We start from the raw sequence: 20907 nt of genomic DNA on the forward strand, positions 1-20907 counted from the left end.
GTTCTCTTAACCAAGAGACCCAGAATCAGAACCCACTGGGAGTGGGGGAGACTCTGTCCTGGGGGTGAGGGCAACACATTAACCCCAAAAGGGGAAATGTGTTCCTTGCACATGCACAGCTCTGGGACTGAGACACAACTCCAGAGGGGGCCTGCCAATGTGGGGCGCAGCCTGCATCACCAGACCCTGGGACGCCAGTGTCCCAGAGATAAGGCTGGATTGACTCACCTTGGGCAGGGGGACAAATATACACTGACCACCTCCCACCCAAATGCTCAGGAGGTCACTTCCTACCCCAAACAAGGGGTCAGGACACCCCAGGGTGCAGCCAAGATGTCTGACACATGGAGGAATGTGGGGTCACTGCCCTCATCACTCACTGGAAGATGGCCAGGCCTTCATCCAGTTTCAAACCCAAAGGTTTTTGGGGTGGCAACAGGGTATGGGGCAGCATGAAAACTCTCCATGTGCCCCCTGCTAGTATCACCTCACAGACCAGACCTAAGGGAGGATGTGAAACTGCTCTGAACTGGATACTGGAAACTATAAATTTGGTTAATTAGAAACTATGCTGTAAGAGTCTTGGAAGTGCCTGGTAGGATAGCTACCAAGATGAGAAATATCCTGTGGCAGCTATGGATAGCATGTGTTGGTTTGAACTTCCCCTGGTCACTGGTTAAAGTGACCTGCGTAGTTCAGTCTTGCAGGAGGAAGAGATGCGACAAAGTGGGAATATTTTTATGAAGCCTATGTGTGCCTCAGTTTCCCCCCATTACGTTACAATGCTACCCAATGGAGGGAAAAGGATTGTTTGCTCTCAGGGCAGACTGAGACATAGGTGTGTCTGTTCATTCCACCCAGACAGGGATGTGACATAGTCCTTTAGGAACTGGCTGAAACTGACCCAGATCAACAATGGGTCCAGAGAGACAATGCAAGCTCCAATTACTCATGAACTGACACTTAACATCAGGAAGCTCCAGTGAAAGAGGAGGGTGGTTGACCTCAGCATGGCTCAGACTGGGAGAACAAAGGACACAGACCCATCCAGCAGGGAATAAAGAGGTGGCTTCTGGAGGAAGCTGAATTCACACTTGAATAAAATTGGTCGATGCTTTGACTTTTATTTCTCTGTGCTAACCTCACGATTTCCAGTGCTGTGTTCCACCTAATAAACCCTGCTCTGTTCTGAAAAGGCTATTTAAGGTTTCACTGCAAATACTGGCTGGGGTGCATTAGTCCCCGAAGAGCATACAAGTGTCTACCAGGTGTCTATATTTGCTGGGCAGAGCTCAGTGCTGGACCCCAACAGCTCAGTCTAGGGGAGCGGTGAAGCTGTGTGGCCTACCCTGACAGAACAGCAAGACCCTTTGGGGGTCTGGCACACTGAAGGGGTTCTTCAAAGATACTGTTCAATAGCTGGGATGTATCACTGGCCCCGTGGATCTGAGACTTGGGCGATTTGCATGACTCCTCTCTTCCATCAGGCTTTCTGGCAATGAGCTGCAGAACCCTGACGACATTCCTTCCGGAGAGTCTTCCAGGGCATCTGTATCATGGTTAACACAATGAGGTCTCAGCCTTTGAGCACAACCACAATATAAATAATACAATAAGGAGCCACCACACCGGATCTTCTGAGAAGTGTGTGGTTTAAATCCCGGGGAAGAGAGAATCTGGCTCCTCTCCTAGAAGGCTCTGAGGCTATCCCCTTTTACATACTGGCACCTAGAGATGACCATGATGGGGAGCTATAAAGCTAATAAACAAACAAACAACAATTATCAGCCAGGCTTTGGAGTCCTTCCTTGGAGTTCATTTATTTTCTTGCCCAAACTCTCCCTGGGTCTGACTCAGGAAGGGGCTAACAGACCACAATGGGAGTTGGACGGAGCCCTAACCAAGGCCTTTGGGATGTAGCTGAGTTGCTGAATATGGTCTGTGTTGGTTTATATTCAAGTTATCCACCAGTCTTAATTCAGGGCAGCTAACAACAACCATCTTTATTAGATACATATTGACAGAGCATCTTAATTCAGATCAATCTAACCTAAAACCAGCTGCCTCCTCAAACTGTCAGCTCCTGATCTGGAGACTATTCATTCTTTTAAAAAAATCACAGTAACACCACAGCTTCCTTTTTTATTTGTTTACCACAAATTTATGTATTGGCATTGTCTTAATAGCGGTTTTTTAAAATGTGGGGTTTGGGGGGGGTATTTAAGGTTGTGTGGAGGGAATGGGGAGGGGTGTGTGTATCAAGGCTTGGGAGTGTGTGTGGTGTCAGGATTTAAGGGTTGGGGACAGGGCTGTATCAGGTTTTGGGGGGAGGGGGAAGAATCAGGCCGGGAGGTGGTGGTGTGTGTGAGGGCTGGTGGGGAGGAGAGGTATGGCTGAGGGGGGACGCTCAGGGTTGGCCAAGACTCAGCGGGGCTCAGGGGGCTCTCCAGGCTTTGGTGGGCTCTGGTGTAGGGGCTCAGAGGGGGCAGGGGTGGGTGAGGCAGGCCAGGAGGTGTGTGTCAGGTGTTGGGGGCAGGTCAGGCCGGGGGGGTGGCGGCTCAGGGAGGAATTGGGCCGTTGGGGGGGGGGAGGGGCGAGTCACGCTGGGGCGTGTCAGGACTCCGGCGGCGGCGGTCGGGCTCCGGGGGATTCGGGGTCGGGCTGGGGGAGCGGGGTCGGGGCTGGACGGGTCAGATTTGGGCTGGGGGCGGGCTCGGGCTGTCAGGCCTGGTGGGGGGGAGGTCAGGGCGGACTGGGGGGGGTCTCAGGGGGCGGGCTCAGGCTCGGCCCCAGCACAGCGGGCCCGGAACCCGCCGGGGGGAGGGACCGGCTCGCTCCTGGGGCCCAGGCCGGGCTGGGCGCAGCGCTGCTGAAGGACCGGGGACACCGAGCGGTGCCAATTCCTTCCCGTCGGCGGTTCCCATGGCAGCCAGGCTAACCTCTGACCTCTGCCCCATGAACCCCTGGACCCGACCGTCCGCCAATCGCAGGGCGGGGCAGCAGGCCCGCCCCGTGGGCGTCCCCGGCGCGCAGTGGTGACGTTGTGATGACGCGAGCGGCGGGCCGCACCCCCAGCCTGGGCCGGAACCGCAGCCGCCGTGGGCTGAGGTGAGTGCGGGGCCCGCCCGGCCCCAGGGGCCGCCTCCCTCGGGGCCCCGCATCCACCTGCCTCAGGGAGCGCGCCGGGGCCCGCGTCCTTCCTCGGGGCCGGGCCCGGGCCCGGGCCCGGGCCCTGCCCGTGTCACCCCTCAGCCCGTGCGGCGCGCGCCTCGAGCCTCCTCCCCCCCCCCCCCGCGGCCCGGCCCGGCCTGTCAGCCTCGGCCCCTGGCGCGTGCTGGGAGCTCGCTCGCCCCCCCCCCCCCCGCAGGCCTCGCCGGTGCTCCGGGGTTCGCCCACGGCAAGGAAAGCGCCTCCGGGGCCCTCCGAACTGCAGGCTCCCGAGCTCAGGGCCGGGGGGCAGAAGCTCCCTCTGTGGCTGCCTTCCCGGAAGGGTTTCCCTGAGAGGGCCCTTGGCGGCAGGAGCACGTGGACAGACACCGTGCAAAGCCTTCCCGGGTAGGACCCCGCCGTGCCCTGGGCTCTGAGCGATGCGAGCCGGCCTTAGCATAGGCGGTAGCAGCAATGGAGCAGGGCAGAGCTGGAGCATTGTCCTTGGTTCGGCCCATCTGATCAGTACTGTAGTCAAATCTCCCAACCGGTGCACTAATAGCAGGTGGGTAGCAGGGATAAAAAACTTGTAATTGACAGGTTGACAGAAAAAACAGCAGAAGAATCTAATTTTGTTCCTATTTATTTGGGAGAGTTGTCCCTAGGTCCCAAAGATTCGTGATTTGTGTGGGGTAGAAATGACGTATAAGTCAGTTCTTACTGTCTTTCTCTAATGGATGTTTGTGCAATGGGTCTGTTTTTACATAATGCGGTAGATTGGGGGGGGCGGCGGGAAGGGAAACAGGATGTCAGTGGGAGAGTTGCAAATCCAGACATAGCAACAATCAGTGCTTGAGGGTTGCTGTATCAAAATGAAATGCTTTAACTGTGTGTTTCAGCAAGTGTCGTCTTTCATTTGGCTTAGGCACAACCTCCTTCCATCAACGTTCTCTGAACATTTTTAAGAAGTTCCTTCTCTTTTGACATATGAAAGAAACCCCTAGACTTTGTTTTTAAAGCATTTTTTTTATAATCACTCATGTTCAGTTAGTCCTGATACAGAAAGCAAGCCTAGACATATCCTAGTATGGGGGAATTTAAAATAAACACAGAAGCAGTGCTGGCTAACATAGCAATCTCTTAGTTCAATGGTTCTTGACCCAACACAGTTCAGTATATTTTATTTGTGACATAAAAGAAAATAAAACCATACTGATGAATTATGCAAATGATGCAAAGACTGGTGGGGTGGCACATAATGACAAGGACCCAGCAGTCATAAAGAAGTACATTAAATGCAATCAAATATGTTTTAATACAGCTAAATGCACAGTAATACACTTAGAAACAAAGTATGGAGGCTGTACTTACAGGAAAGGGGACAGTTTCCTGGAATGCAGTGACTCTGAAAAGGATTTGGGATATTGCTGGAGATAAGTAACTGAATGTGAGCTCCCAGTGTGATGCTATAGTAAAAAGGGTAAACACTACCCTTTGGTACAAACAGGGCAGTAGCAATGAGGATGGGTGGTGCTATTACCTTTTTATATTGCATACTGTGCTCAGTTCTAGTGGCCATACTTGAAAACGATATTGAAAAGCTGGAATGGTCTGTTCAGAGAACAGTCAAAAATTTATGAGGTCTGGAAAACCCACCTTATAATGAGAGCCTTAAACAGATTGAATCTTCAGTAACCTAGGGTGCTCAGAGGCAACTTGATCAATATAAGTACTGACACAAGGAGAAGCTCTGATGTTGGGGGCCCTTTAATCTAACAGACACTGGCATAACAAAATCTGATGGCTAGAAGCTGATGTTATCTGTCCCTCTAGCTTAATCGCAAATTGCGTAATGGGCCTGACAATTTGGGCTTGTCAGGCCCGAAGTGGGGGCTGTGAAAGTTACTGGCGACCCCCTCACTAACTGGCAGGCAGCCATTAGGGGGAAGCAGAAGCCTCATGTACACAGTAACCTGAACTTTTGAACTGTCTTCTTTCCTCTGCCTTGAGGCTCCAAACCCGTTTTCACTGACCAGATAGCAGAAGTACGGGGTCTGGCAACCACCAATCAAGTGTTAACATGGCAAGGGTCTTTTTCTGAATGTGTATAAAGGATCTGTGAAATTTGTATAAGACAGAGTCTTTTGTACCAAGGTGCAAGGCTCTCCTTTCTTCTGCAGAATAAAGCAACCTTTTCCTTATCCCTGTCAGGCTGTTATTGGCTCTCAGCTAGACGGACTCGATATTTCGGTAACAACAGTCAGAATAACAAATCACTGGAACAGCTTCCTAAGGGAAATGTTAAATTCATCATTACTTGAATTCTTTAAATCAAGATGGGATTTTTTTTTAAAGATAATACTATAGTTAACCACAGGTTACTCATCTCAGTAGTGTTCACTTACATAGAAGGGATGAATGATTTCCTCAACTGCAGGAATTACTGGATGAAATTGCACAGCCCTTGTTAGATGAGAAGTCAGGATAGATTATCATAGTTGTCCCCTCTGGCTTTAAACAGTTGAGTCTGTTTAGTTAGTTTGGTATCTGACTCCCCTGACAAAGTTGCAAAAAACTTAAAGCCAACCTAACCTGAATGGTCTTTGATTTCCCTTACCAGCACAAGGGCCGTGGTCCATGGACTTTGCTGGCAGGAATCATTATCTTTCTTGTCTGCTTTTAGCTAATATCTGATATATTTTCCAAGCCCTACGCAGAGTTCTGTATAGCATTATTTGGTCAGCATCGCTCTTATGGAGTCTAAGCAAGCTTCCTATCCTAGCAACAACACACTCCAGTGTATGGACATCTATAACCAGTGGTCTCTAGGGCCATTAACACACATGCCAAACAAGCAGGGCAACTTGTCAAGACCAGGAGCTGTCTCTGACATCCCCACTTCCAGCACATGCTGCACAACTTCAGATACTAGCATGGAAGCTGAACTTTGCCCACTGGGAAGCCACAGATAGAGGGCAAGGGAGGGCAGAACTTAGAAGCACTTTTACAGTGGAAGAAAGAGACAGTAACAAGTATGTGAACAGCACCCGTTTTACCCCTGTGTTTTCAGGTTGCATGGGATTTAGTGAGATGTCCCAGGCATGTGGATTTATGCCTAAGTCTTGTGTATTTTGGGTCTTGTCTACCTTAGGTTGATGCATTTTGAGGCTGGAGTGTGGCTTACTTCATAAAGCACCATATACATTTATGGTGCCTCAAAAGTGATGATCGATAAATACCAGCCCTGTGCAGCAAAGTGACCACTGAGATTATACTTCTAGTAGGATTTTCCACAAGTGAGAGATTTCCACAGATGTGTTCCTCATCGCATGTGATCAGCAGCACCTGGCCTTGCAGATGAACTTGTACGATGAAAGGATGATCCTTTGCTGTGTTAGTGTTTGTAGGCATTAAAGATCCTGATATTTCAAACTTTGGTATTAGTGTATCACTGAAAAAGTGTGTGTGAATTTAAATTGCTTTACTCTGTTTCAAGATGTCTCTGATTTCATTTGTATGACTGAAAGCCTGTCAGTATAGCCTCAGTGTGGTTACTCAGTTGTCTCAGCGTTTATCTTCTAGGGCGCCCCCAAATAAATTATTAATCAGTAGGAGTTGGCTTTGGAGATGTTGAGGACACTTAGTGAATCAATGGAAGTGGTCAGTCCTCAGTATGTTTGACAGTTACCCCCACATGATCTTAATGGGGCTACTAGTCTGAGGAAAGCAGTTGCTAGCTTTTACAGCATTAAACTAATACCAGCTCATGCTAATTACAACTGTGGCTAAAACATGCAGCTACCACCCAAACTATGTGGGTAGGCTGAATATGTGTTTCCCGCTCAAGACACTCCAATTGCCTGAGTTATCTAATGTGTTCCTTCTTGCTCGGCTCTGTATTCAATAATATAATATTCCACAGCACCATTTCCATGCAGACTATGGCACACAAGCAGTGGAGCTTGGGCTTAGACTAATCATTCTGACTAGAGCAGGGATATAGTCCCTCTCTCTTCTGGACTGTTCACTGAATTTCTCTGGATTGGGCTGTCACATTGAAATGTGCATCTAATGCGTTTTAATGCCCCTGGCTGTTCTTCACATGCTTTAAAGGCACTTTGGCCTGACAATATTTTAAAAAATCCACCCCACGTTTCTACTAATATCTGAGATTATTTAATATTCTTTCAGGTTGAACATTGGATTAGGCTATTTGTTTACTTTTGGACACTTCACTCAGAATGACTAGTGAAACTCAGGAGGTCATTTTCACTTTTTCTGTAGCTGGTTTCCCTTTCTAGTTCTTGTGCCTAGGGCATGTCCTGTGTAGCTGACATTTGAATATTGCCAGGGAAAGGTTAGATAGAAGATGTTTTTTTCGCTGATATTTTAATGTCTCTTAACATTAGATTTTTCTAAACCTTTGGTTTCTTTTTCCAAACTGAATGTTGGACCTAAACTGCTTCCTTGTGTCTCTTTTAAAAATGTTCCTCCTTCTACCCATAATCTCCTTCTGAGTGAGGACTAATTGGAGCTCCAATTCATGCCAGCTGTGCTCCATAATTGGCTAGAGGTTCCAATGGGTGATGGTAGGAGGTGTGATCAGGCACAGAGGCGAACAGATTTCCCATAGTCCTCTGTGCATGTTTAGGCACCCCATCACCAGACTCTGAGACAGCGTAGTAATTTTAAACCATCGGGCTAATTGCCAAAATGTGTGTAGGCAGCATCTCCAACTCCTAGCCAGTCATCTTGTTTTAATCTGCAAATGCCATAAAGACTTGCTGAAGTGCAGCAGATTTCACTGGTGTATTAGAATACAGTGTGGGGAGTGGAGGCTACATTCCCCTGGGTATGGGAACAGTTTCTGTTCCAACACAATGAATAGAACGAGTTCCACTTCACTGCAACTAAAACTTTCCCATGCTCCTGTGAAAAGGCAAAAGTGATGTTTGGTTCTTAAGAACGCAAAATAAAACATCTCTGATCACTAGATCTTGACTATTGGAATTAGAAAGTATTAAAACCTGCCATGGGATTTCCTGGGGGGTGGGGGGAGAGAGAGAGAGACTGACTGAATGTCCCCCTTCACCCCCAATCCATCTTAACTGCTGATCTTAAAGACTGTTTCAGTGTAATAGTCTTCCAATAGGTGTTTGGAGTAGCGCTTAAAATACTTCTTAAAACCCATTTTCCACAGCACTGTCTCTCCTCTGTAGGGCTGGGTGACCCTTGCAGACTGGCACTGTAGCAGAGATGAGGTTTGAATGAGAGTTTATTCACTAATCTCCCCTCCAAGCACAGTTTGTGTCTTCAAACTCTAGTGTATCCTGCTCTGCTATTTATGATGAGTCTTCCTAGGATCTGATGCTTTGAGGAGCAAAAGTTACTTCTCACTTTATTTTAATTTAGTTGGTGAAATTAGTGCTCCTGAAAACGAATGGCTGACAGTAGTGGTCGGGCTTGGGCTGTGCAAGATTCTCTCAAAGCTCTGCTACTGCGTCTCAGTTCTGATTTTCCATCCCATGGGGTTACTTATGTACCGCAGTCCTGAGCTGCAATGGTTACTACTTTTTCTAATCCTACCCTCCTCTTTGTCCCACAGCTCTGTCAGTGCGCCTCAGAAGTGGCCTGTATCACACCCTACAGTTCCAGTTTTGGGCTTCCCATATGCAACTCGGCCAATCCCCTTTAACCCTGAACTGTAGCTCTTGCAGTCCTGGATTTCTGTAGATCAGAAACTGCCAAATTATGCAGTAGTTCTGTGCTGTGCAAATCAGGATTGGGATGGGGGATTGCCTAACTTGTGACCACAGTTTGAAGCCTCGCCTCTGGAGATGTTAAAGCTGGTTAATTTCTTGAGCCCTGTTATGTCTGTTTGTCAATGTCCTTTCACTGAGCCGGGACCGCTGGCTGCAGGGGGATGTTGGCAGAGGGAAGTTTGCTTTTCTTCTCAGAAGTGATTCCAGTTGTGGTCTGAGCCACATGATTCTTCATTTGAATGCAGAAAGGACTTTTTAAATGGGATTTTAAGTGAATAGCAGCAGAAGCCATACACAGCCTAATGTCTCCCATGCTGTTAGTGACAGGGCAGCAGAAATATCTGCCTGCTTCCGAAAATGTCAATATGCTGCATCAAACCATTAATCCTAAACCAGACTTGGAGGTGGAGTAGAAGGGAAAGACAGGTCTGATAAAGTGAATGCTTCGTTTTAATTTGCAGCAGACTTGGAAGCCACATGTATAGCGATTGCTTTGAATGGAACTCTGTAAGGAGATTTATTTAACAGTAAATCTGTTCCCCTATTTGGAGCAGGATCAATGTGTAGACATAAACTTATACATAGTTATGGATTTCGTTTGAAAGTGGTTCTTCCTTTGCCTACCTGTCAAGACTTATGTTCGGGATTCTCTGTTTCCTCTGTAAGAGCGGCTGCCTTTGTGAGCTCTTAAACCAGAGAATTTTCCTGCTCTCCCTGCTGTGCATCTGCTGATATGAACAGCAACAGGGCAAATGCTGGGTCACTACAAAAAGTAATTTTCCCTCTGTTGATATTCACTCGTTCTTGTCAACTGTTGAGAATAGGCCACTTCCACCTTGGTTGAATTGGCCTCCTTAGTACTGATCCCCCGCTTGGTAAGACAACTCCCATCTTTTCATGTGCTGTAATATATTTACTACTTACTCTATTTTTCACTTCATGCATCTGATGAAGTGGGCTGTAGCCCACGAAAGCTTATGCCCAAATAAATGTGTTAGTCTCTAAGGTGCCACAAGGACTCCTCGTTGTTAGGGCAAATGCAGAAGCAGTTAGAGAGCTAGCTCTTAGGCTTTGTTTTAACATGTAATTATTATATACTTACGTCTATGTAACTATGATCTTGTATCTTTTTTTCCAAAGGCTTTTCAGGTCACCTTTAAAGGTAATTTGCAAAGGGGGAAACATGGATATGTTTGGTTTTTTTTATGTTTGGGTGGGGGGAAGCCTGAAAGAGTGGTTTTTTTTCTTTTTTCTTTTTCGTGCTTACACTTTACATTAGAGATTCAGGTCTTGTCTACACTGGTACCTGGCAGAATCTGCAGAGGATGGGAGTACTAGCCTATTAGTAGAATTATGACATCACACTCTTCAAAGAAGGGAAATGTGATTGAGCAGGGAATAGATTTTAAAACTTTATATACAAACACCTGTTTGACTCCAATTGCTAACTTGCTAACTGTTAGTACAGTGGTTCTCAACCAGGCATTTCGTATACCCCTGGGGGTACAGAGAGGTCTTCTGGGCATACATCAACTCATCTAGATGTTTGCCAAGTTTTACATCAGGCTGCATAAAAAGCACTAGTGAAGTCAGTACAAACTAAAATTTCATACAGACAACGACTTGTTTATACTGCTCTATATACGATACACTGAAATGTAAGTACAATATTTATATTCCAATTGATATATTTTATAATCCTATGGTAAAAAGGAGCAAGTCAGCAATTTTTCAGTAATAATGTGCTGTGACACTTTTTTGTATTTTTATGTCTGATTTTGTAAGCAAGTTATTTTTAAGTGAGGTGAAACTTGGGAGTATGCAAGACAAATCAGACTCCTGAAAGGGGTCAGTAATCTGGAAAGATTGAGAGCCACTGTATTAGAAGGAAGGCTGAGAAAGCACCCTGTCCACTCCTCTGGGCCAATCAAGGAATTCTCCAGTAAACACAGAGAAGAGAAGACTCGATATTTCTGATATTTCTAAAGTAAAAAAGAAGCAGAAGAGATATATATATATATTTTTGACATGAGGGTGGAGATCTTTTAGGCCTTCTCTGTATATCACAAAACGGTACAAACTCATTTTGTTCTTGTTTTCAGATCAGCTTTTTAAGGACTCGTCTACGTAGCCACATTCACAGATTCATAGTTCCCAGCATAAGACTGCACACTTTTGTCTACTCTACACAGGCAATGTGCAATGTAATTGTGTTAGAGCTCTGGTTATGTACATGGAAACATCAAAAATCGAATACAAGGCAACACCCTTGTCTCTTTCCCAGTTGATCCATGTTCTTGTGTGTGTGTTTACTACATAGGGAAGTGATTTTTGTGTGTGTGTAAAAGACCTAAATCATTTTGTAAATGGTCCTGCACCATAGAGGATGCACCTTCTGAACAGCAACTCATTGTGCCAGTTGGGTACAGGTGAGGCTGGAATCCTACACACAACATCCCATCAGCATTTGTTATTGAGACGCCATATGAGAGACTGACAAAAGTGAATAATACAAAGTGCTCCACAGAAAACATTTCTCATTGGCTCTGTCTTCTAAAATGGCTACACAAGTGCTTACAAATCAGAGCACGGAGTAATGATGAATAGGTCAGTGATACATTAGGCGGAGGTATCATGGGTTTTCCACAGGGGTTGTTCTCGGTCTGGTACTATTCAGTATGTTAGTTGAAGCCTTGGAGGTTGAAGCACTCAATGTACTGACCATCCTTTAATCTGATACAAAGCTGAAAGGGATCACCAATACCTGGGAGGACAGAAACAGACTACATTGGCCTGGGTAAATGAGTGAAGTGGGCTGAAATGAATCCCAGGAGATTCTATCAAGGGAAGAAAACAGTGGAGGTACAGAAGGGATAATCAAATATGCTGTTATAGAATAGGGGATAATGGTTGGGCAGTTGTAGCCGAGAATAGGTAATTGTTGAACCACATTTACTTTCATAGAATATCACATCTGAAACAAGCATGGGATTTCTTCCACGCCATATAATGATGCTCATGCCTTAGCTGGAGGGCTGTATTCATATCTGGGCAGCAATTTGAAAAAAAAACAACCACCCAGCATATCAGAGGAGACCAGCTAAAGTGACCAAAGCTTTGGAAAATAAGAGCTGTTGGGATGTTCAAGGGATCTTGGCATGGAGAAAAGATGACTGCATAGAGATAATGATCTACTGGTAGAGTGATGTTATATGAGGACAGGTATCAGCTATCACTAGTCAGTGAGGATGGAATGAAAAGTAACAGACTTAAGATACATTTTCCCAGTTAAATATGAGGAAAAAGTTTAGGAAGAGTTCAGTGAGAGAGAGCTTCCAAGGGAGGCTGTGGCATTCCTGTAATCAGAGATTTGAGGTTACAAATAATATCCAGAAAGTAGGTTGATGGGTGCCTTACAAAAGCCTAAGCTGGACAAGAGAGGCTACCTTCCATTGTTGTTTGCAGTGTAGCCATGTTAGTCCCAGGATATTAGAGAGACCAGGTGGATGAGGGGATATCTCTTATTCTTCAGGTCCGAAGAAGAGCTGTGTGTAGCTGGAAAGCATCTCTCTTTCACCAATTCATTTTGGTCCAATGAAAGATATTACCTCACCCACCTTGCCTCCTCTGAGAGGATACCGTCCTATTAGGGAGACTGCTCAGGCCTATCATAATGCTGGGAAATGTACTAACTAACTCTGACCCCAGTTGGGGTCTCCTCTAGGGCTTACTTTGGCCTGCTAATGTGTTTAATGTATAACTGCCTTGTGCACACAGTGATTTTACCATGTTAGCTAATGCATCGTAAGACCCACCTCATTTACTAGTGTGGCTGTATCCTTCGTCTACAGCTGTGTCTTGAGCCAGGGGTCGCTTGCATGATGTTTGATGTTATAAATCTTCGTTACTCTAATTCCTACTTCTTAGCTCTCTTCTCTCTGTTTTTTGAAAGGTTCGAATGTGGGAGTTGTCCCAGATGTGGTTGCTGCTGATGTCGCCCTGGGAGAATGCCTTGATGGGTGATTAGCACCATTCAGTGATGGGCTGTGGGACAAGCAAAGTGCTTCCCGAGCCCCCCACGGACGTTCAGTTAGATCTGGTTAAAAAGGTTGAGCCTTACACTGGTCATAAAAATGACGTGTACAAGCACTTCATCAAGGATGACGGTGGAGCTGCTATCAAAGCCGGCTCCCCCTCGCCCCCTCGTCACACCAACCCCTATTCCAGTGGCCACCCACCTAACTACATGGAGCAGCCTGAGCCCCGCAAGAACAAAGTGGCTAAGTACCGTGCCAAATTTGACCCCAGGGTGACCGCCAAGTATGACATCAAAGCCCTGATTGGCCGAGGCAGCTTTAGTCGTGTTGTGCGGGTGGAACATAAGGCTTCCAAGCAGCCATATGCAATCAAGATGATAGAGACCAAGTATCGGGAAGGGAGGGAAGTGTGCGAATCAGAGCTATGTGTATTGCGACGGGTCCGGCACACAAACATCATCCAGCTCATTGAGGTGTTTGAGACCCAGGAGCGAGTCTACATGGTGATGGAGTTGGCCACTGGAGGGGAACTGTTTGATAGAATCATTGCCAAAGGCTCCTTTACTGAGAGAGATGCTACCCGAGTGCTGCAGATGGTGTTGGATGGGGTAAAGTACTTGCATACACTGGGCATCACGCACCGGGACTTAAAACCAGAGAATTTGCTGTATTACCACCCTGGAACGGATTCTAAAATCATGATCACAGACTTTGGGCTAGCCAGTGCTCGGAAGAAGGGAGATGACTGCCTAATGAAAACCACCTGTGGGACACCAGAGTATATTGCTCCAGAAATCCTGGTCAGGAAACCCTACACGAATTCTGTAGACATGTGGGCACTGGGTGTGATCTCGTACATCCTCCTGAGTGGAACTATGCCCTTTGAGGATGACAACCGAACCCGCTTGTACCGGCAGATCCTGAAAGGAAAGTACAGTTACTCAGGGGAGGTGAGTGAGGCAAAGGTCGAACCAAAGGGGACTCCAGACAGAGTCTGGACCATCAATGCTGTGATGAGAACCCTGTGATCATAGGCAGTGCAAGGTGACTGTCTTGAAAGAGGTTTCCTTTTGCCTTTGCCATGTTCAATAAGTGGTGCATAAGGTGACTTCTTCAACAGGTTCAGGTCAGATTTCTGTGCCACAACTGTCTGAGCTGTTCTGGATTAGCCATAGGTGAATTCAAGGCTGGGAATCTTACACAGGGTAGTTCAGTGCTGGCTCTTTTTAGGAGTTGGCAGAATTCTGCATTCCTGACCCATTAAAATCCCTTCTGTCCTGCAGGGACACTGAGGAGCAGTGGTAAAGTGGGTGCACTTTTTAAAAACAAAGGAACAGTGAGTTCTTTTTAAAAACAAAGCAAAACAGCCTTCTCCCCCACACCCCCAGACAGCACAGGAAGAACGTTAACGGATTAGGACACTGGTTGGTATCTGAGTTTGGGTGGTGTGACCCAAAATGTGTTATGCTAATTTTGGACAGCAGAATTCTTATTTCGTGATGGAAACAAGACCAGGGTAAAATGTTCAGAAGTTCCTTTTCAAGAATGACTTAGGAACGTAAGTCCTATTGGCTGTCACTGAAACAGAGTCTCCTTAGTCATTTTTGAAAATGGGACTTAAGCAGCTAAATGATTTAGGAGCCTTTGGCAATTTTATCCTAGAACCGCGTTAAGACTTTTTTAATGTCTGCTTTTTGTTTCCGATACAAACTACATGTTTGTCTTGAAAGACTTGACTCCTGAAATTCCTAGAGTTCTCACGCAGTCTTTAGTTGCACTGTACAGCTGGTCACCTCTGGTTGGAGCCACAAAGGCCTTTGGGTGCCTAATTGCCACGTTAGGTGCTTAGGTTCAAAACTTGGATCCTTAGAACCCCACGCAGCTGCCACCTAACCCTGGAGCCATCGAAAGTCCCTGGGCGCATAAGTTTCAGCTGGTGAGTATAGGCAAAGCTCCCTTAGTCCTGACACTGCTGAGCTGCTGGACCTCTTCTTTATGTCTGAGCCTCTGTGGAACCCTCAAACGCGGCATTCTGCCCCCTATCTTCTCTGAGGGGCCTGATTTGGTAGGTGGGCTCAGAAGCTGCTTTAGAGCACGCACAACACAGTTGAGGAGCAAGAGGTGATGTTGCTGTCTTTATGCAGTAGCACAGTGGTTAGAGCTCTCACCCAGGCTGTGCAAGACCACAGTTCAAATCCCCACTCTCCTGTATTCAGAGCAGGGACTTGAACCCAACTTTCCCGACACCCAGGTGAGTGCCTTAACCACTGGACTATAGGATTGTCACAGATCTGGTTGGTCTCACCAGACTGCTGTGAAGTTACCCAAGGCCAGGCTCCCACCTGTGGGGCCCCGCGTGTCTCCCTGGAGCTGAGCCGCTTGGGACTGGTGCAGAAGCCTGGCCAGTCTCAGACAAGTGTATGTGGGCGGGTGGGCCCCTCCATGCAAGTGGGTCCTGAGGGAGCCCAGCTGGGGCAGGCCCTGGCTTGGCTGATTGTGCCACTTCTGAGAGATAGGAGTGATTCCTGCGCCTGGGACCAGCCCTGGCTGCGCTGCTGGCTCAGCCTGGCAGACACAGTCACCTCCCAGCAGGGTTTGTGAGTGCAGCCGGGAGGCAGGCTGTGGGGCAGTGGGGGTTCTGGGGAGGTGCTGGGCTGTGAGGGGGTGGGGAAGATGTGTGTTGGGGCACTATGGAGTGGGGGGTCTGAGGGGGTGCTGGGCAGTTGTGGGGCTGTGGGCAGGGGTGGTGGTGTGCAGGGTTACTGTGCATGTGTGGGGGGGGGGTCGGAGGGGTGCTGGGCATACCCCCATTGCCCCTGGCTGGCCCCTCATTCTGGGGACTGACTTCCTCATGCCATGGTCCATTGCCTCTGTGGGGACCCATAAATATGTTTGGCCCCGGGCCCACAAAAGGGTAATCTGGCCCTGATCATCCCAGGGGCATTCTGGGGTGAACATCTCAATCTCTCTCGTTGAAGCTGTCCCATTTGTTATCAAATATTTCTTGGAGCAGAGACTGGAACCTGGTCTCCTAAGAGTGTGCTAGCCAGTAGGTCAGGGGTCGGCAACCTTTCAGAAGTGGTCTGCTGAGTCTTCATTTATTCACTCTCATTTAAGGTTTCGTGTGCCAGTCATACATTTTAACACTTTTAGAAGGTCTCTCTCTATAAGTCTATAATATATAACTAAACTATTGTTGTATGTAAAGTAAACAAGGTTTTTAAAATGTTTTAAGAAACTTCATTTAAAATTAAATTAAAATGCAGAGTCCCCCGGACCGGTGGCCAGGACCCAGGCAGAACCCCAGACCGGCAGTGGCTCACCTGCTGCCGGTCTGAGGTTCCGCCGGCTCCTGCCAGCTGGGGTCGTGGCCGCTGGCCCCACTCAGCCCGCTGCTGGTCTGGGGTTCCATCCGCTGGCTCCTGCCATCCGGGGTCCTGACCACTGGCCCCGCTCAGCCCGCTGCCGGCCTGGGTGAATGGAACCCCCGGCCAGCAGCGGGCTGAGCAGGGCCAGCAGCTGGGACCCCGGCTGGCAGGAGCAGGCGGACAGAACCCCAGACCGGCAGTCTGGGCCGCTGCCGACCTAGGGTTCCGTCTGCCGGTTCCTGCCAGTCAGGGTCCCAGCCACCGGCCCCGCTCAGCCCACTGCCAACCTAGGGTTCCGTCTGCCGGTTCCTGCCAGCCAGGGTCCCGGCCACCGGCCCCGCTCAGCCTACTGCCGACCTAGGGTTCTGTCTGCCGGTTCCTGCCAGCCAGGGTCCCGGCCACCGGCCCCGCTCAGCCCGCTGCCGACCTAGGGTTCCGTCTGCCGGTTCCTGCCAGCCAGGGTCCCGGCCACCGGCCCCGCTCAGCCCGCTGCCGACCTAGGGTTCCGTCTGCCGGTTCCTGCCAGCCAGGGTCCCGGCCACCGGTCAGCCCACTGCCAACCTAGGGTTCTGTCTGCCGGTTCCTGCCAGCCAGGGTCCCGGCCACCGGTCCCGCTCAGCCCGCTGCCGACCTAGGGTTCCGTTCCTCCTGGCAGGGAACGGGCTGAGCGGGGCCAGCATCTGGAACCCTGGCTGGCAGCAGCGTGCCAGTAAAAATCGTCTCGCATGCCACCTTTGGCACGCATGCTGCAGGTTGCTGACCCTTGCAGTAGGTGATAGTAATTCTCTCTCTTTCTGGCCCAGCAGAGTGGAACAGCTTCATCAAGTGAGAGTGAGACACTCACCCCACAATACCTTATAGCCCAGGGTTAGGGCACTCACCTGGGAAGGGAGAGACCTGGCTTCAAGTCCCTGTTCTGAATCTGGCAGAGGGGCAATTTGAACCCAGGTCTCCCACATGCTGGGTGAGTGCCCTAGCTATTGGTTAGAAGGAGGACACCACTGTCACCTTGTTCTTTTGCTTTTAAAAAGGGCTAACCTGGCTTTGGTGCCACAGGAGTGGGTTCGTGGCTATGAATCCCAAGCAGAGAGAGGTGCCTCCCTCCAGCCCAGAGTTCGGTGCCTAGCTCTCTTTGAGGCCCCACCCCTTCTCCTCGGCATTTCCTACTGATTAGCTTAGGTGTCTGTCTCCCCACTCAGCGTCTTGACTTCTGTGAATTCCGGTTTTAGGCATGCCATTCTCCCCAGGCATTGCATAGGAGCATGGGCACCTAACTTGGGGCTGTGGAGTCCACAAAAATAATTGGCAGATATTGCTGCACTGAGCCGCAGTCACCTTTATGGATCTAGCTCCTAGACTTTAGGTCCTGAGGATTTGGTGGTTTCTAAACTTGGCTTGGCATTTTGTCTTTGAATGTGTCACTCTTCATGCTACGGTTATAGGGGGATGAGGGCACCCAGATTTGGAGGCAGTCTCACTGCCTACATCCCTGTTTGAATTACCACTTCCTTTCTGAGTACTTCCAGCTTAGACTTCCCTAATAGTGTGACTTTGTGAAGAGGGACCGAGTGGGAAAGGAACCAAGTGCTAACACATGAGTAAGTTTCTGAAGCAGGGAGTTGTGGAGTGACAGTAAAATAACAGTCTGAAAAACAGCACATCATCTCAATTGTTCTGGCATTTTTAGAAATGTGAGGGGGGTGTTGGCATTTCAGTGATGGATGGAGCAAGTCTCCTAATGTATAGCTCAGATTGTAAAATGTTTTGGGCTCCTTCAGAATAAAAGGTGCTGTAGAAACATAAGTCATTCTCCCTAAGGACGCTTTGGAAGGTGTAAGCATGTGTACACAGGCCCACGCGCCAAAAATAACCTTTTATCCTGTCAAGCTGTGATTTCCCTAAACTGACCTGCAGCAGCCATATCACCTGGTGCTGTGATCTGGTCAGATCTTGCCAAGGTGGGTCAGAACTTGCATAGGCAACCTCCAAGGACGTGCTGATGGAAGTGTCATTGGTAAGTGGTACTCTTCACTCTGAGTCACTAGAAGAACAGTCTGCCAGCATGGAGGAAGGCACTGGGCTTTCAGGGGTACCATGTTTCAGATGAGACCTAGAGCCAAGATTCTGACCTTTTGTGGTCATCAGAGAGCCTATGCTGCTTTCTCCAACTCAGTGTCCTGGCAGTTTTGAAGCACATTACTAGAGCCACCCTGCCAAGAATGACACGGTTGGGGGAATGAATAGTCCATGATTGCTATGTGACTTTTTGTGGGGGAGTTTGTTCTGGAAAGCTATGTCCCTTTACTGTGTGAAGGAGTGTGGCATGTCTCAGTTAGTATCCTGTATATGTTGCCCAGCTGGCTTCTGTTCTTGTAGAGCCAATGAAAATGAAAGCTCTGATTTACAAGATTAAACAAGCCTCTGTCCTGGAATTACAGAAAGACTCTAATGCTGCTGTATATTGGCACTGATGTAGCAGTGTGCTGCACAGTGCAAGGGGATGATTTCTAGGTGGAGGGAAAGTGGGCCAAATGTTAAGAGGAGCCTGGCAGGTTTCAAAAGCTTCCTTGATTCTTTCCAAGTGTCAGGCATCCTGTGGGGAGGTAAATGCTCCCGCTTTCCTGATATTCTTAGAGAATTGCTTTTCTTTTCCTCTTCTCCCAGTATAAGGAAGAAAAATCTCAGAAATGAGCCTGCTGGTGAGATTTGTCAGGCTGTGCCACAGCCTCCCAGGGGGAGGGACGGGAGCCCCATTGCTTGGTATATTTAAAACTAGATTGGACAAAACTTTTGAGACTGTCCTGTAGGGAGCAATCTGCCTTAGGCAGAGAATGCAGGGATGGATTAGACAGGATCAACCAGTTTTTTCTCAATTCCGACTTCGAGACTCTGAAATGAGGGTGCATTTACCCAAGAGGGGAACTCTGAAGAGAGATCTGTATGGGTGTTTGCCAGGAGTTTATAGCTGGAGCTGTGCAGGAAAGACAGGTGTCAGTGGTGAGGGATGTTTTGGGGGAGAGGAGGGAGCTGCATCCTAACCACAATCCAGTCAGGTGGATAAAAATCGATGCTTTTTTTTTAAATTGGATTTTTCTGATTTAAATTTGATTTTTTTTAAATACAACTTAAATGCACTTTTAGAATCATAGAATAGAATATCAGGGTTGGAAGGGACCTCAGGAGGTCATTTAGTCCAACCCCCTGCTCAAAGCAGGACCAGTCCTCAACTAAATCATCCCAGCCAAGGCTTTGTCAAGCCTGACCTTAAAAACGTCTAAGGAAGGGGATTCCACCATCTCCCTAGGTAACCCATTCCAGTGCTTCACTACCCTCCTAATGAAAAAGTTGTTCCTAATATCCAACCTAAACCTACCCCACTGCAACTTGAGACCATTACTCCTTGTTCTGTCATCTGATACCACTGAGAACAGTCTAGATCCATCCTCTGCAAACACTTGGAAGGTGGTAAGGTGATGGGGAATAGCCAGCATGGATTTGTAAAGAACAAATCATGTCAAACCAATCTGATAGCTTTCTTTGATAGGATAACGAGTCTTGTGGATAAGGGAGAAGTGGTGGATGTGGTATACCTAGACTTTAGTAAGGCATGGTTTACTTTAAAAATATTTGAAGTTATGACAAACTGTGTTAAGGCCTACGTTTATAATCTATTAAAATAAATTAAATTAAAAAATATGAAGCAATACATGCCTCCTGCCAAATCTTAAAGAAAGTCAAATCACTGAACTGGTGGAAGTCACTGACTAAGCACCTGGAATCAAAATTTATTGATGTACTAAACTAGCTTTTGACAGTGGTAATCTTTTCTGCAAGTGCTGAGAAAATATTTTCTTAATTTCAGTTTATTCACTAGTTCATTCAAAGGTATGAAACCAATTGTAGTTGAAAAAGCAGAAAAACATGTTTATTCATCGACTGGAAAACACGGTGTGAAAGAATGAGATCTACTAGTTTGAAAATCTTGAAGGAGACAATCACTAACTACAGATAATACTTCCTTTAATAAATCAATTCGTTTTAAATGCAAACATGTTTTGATAAACTTTTTGGTACTTTCTTCTTGTGTATCAGCAAACTTTTATTAGTTTTTAAAAAGCTGTTTTTGTGCCTTTTAACTGACTTCAAATTTCCCTCCAAATATAGCGTGACAAAATCACAAGTAAAAAAAAAAGTCCTCTTCTAGTAAGAAAGAAATGCCTCATTTACCATTTTCTAGCATAATACAAAATGTAAAAATTAAGATAAGCTATATAATTTCTTAAATAAATGTGTATCACTACAGCATATTCTCCAGGTTAGCAAAAAGTTGCACCAAATTTAGTATATAGGCTATACTTTGTTGCAAATCATGTTTTAATGGTTACCAGCCAATGAGAATAAACTTTGCTTTAACATAAATAACTAAAAAGTACAAATGCAAAACAAGATTAAAATCAGTGATTTAAATCAAGGTTTATGCTTGCTGATTTAAATCTGTGACTTAGATCACTTTGATATAAATCAATCCACCCTGATTGCAGTAGAATTTTGTTGACTGTGTCAAAAGCATGGGTTTGGTGAGAATGAGAAAAG

General features: G+C 47.2%; 1 protein-coding gene across 2 annotated transcripts in view; it reads left to right on the top strand.

The window, feature by feature from the left end:
• The first annotated feature begins 3040 nt into the window (after positions 1-3040).
• PSKH1 (protein serine kinase H1) overlaps positions 3041-20907 on the top strand; it is a 59439-nt gene continuing 41572 nt past the window's right edge. The window contains exons 1-2 of one of the 2 annotated variants that reach the window (XM_044986716.1): positions 3041-3108; positions 12862-13896. In XM_044986716.1, coding sequence (XP_044842651.1) covers positions 12949-13896 — 948 coding nt within the window. In that variant the 5' untranslated portion in view covers positions 3041-3108; positions 12862-12948. Of the gene's footprint in view, positions 3109-3460; positions 3713-12861; positions 13897-20907 lie in introns of those variants that run through there. The other variant, XM_044986717.1, reaches the window with a different exon arrangement.

Source organism: Mauremys mutica, chromosome 14 (assembly GCF_020497125.1).
Source record: "Mauremys mutica isolate MM-2020 ecotype Southern chromosome 14, ASM2049712v1, whole genome shotgun sequence".
In the NCBI taxonomy this organism is placed as follows: domain Eukaryota; kingdom Metazoa; phylum Chordata; order Testudines; family Geoemydidae; genus Mauremys; species Mauremys mutica.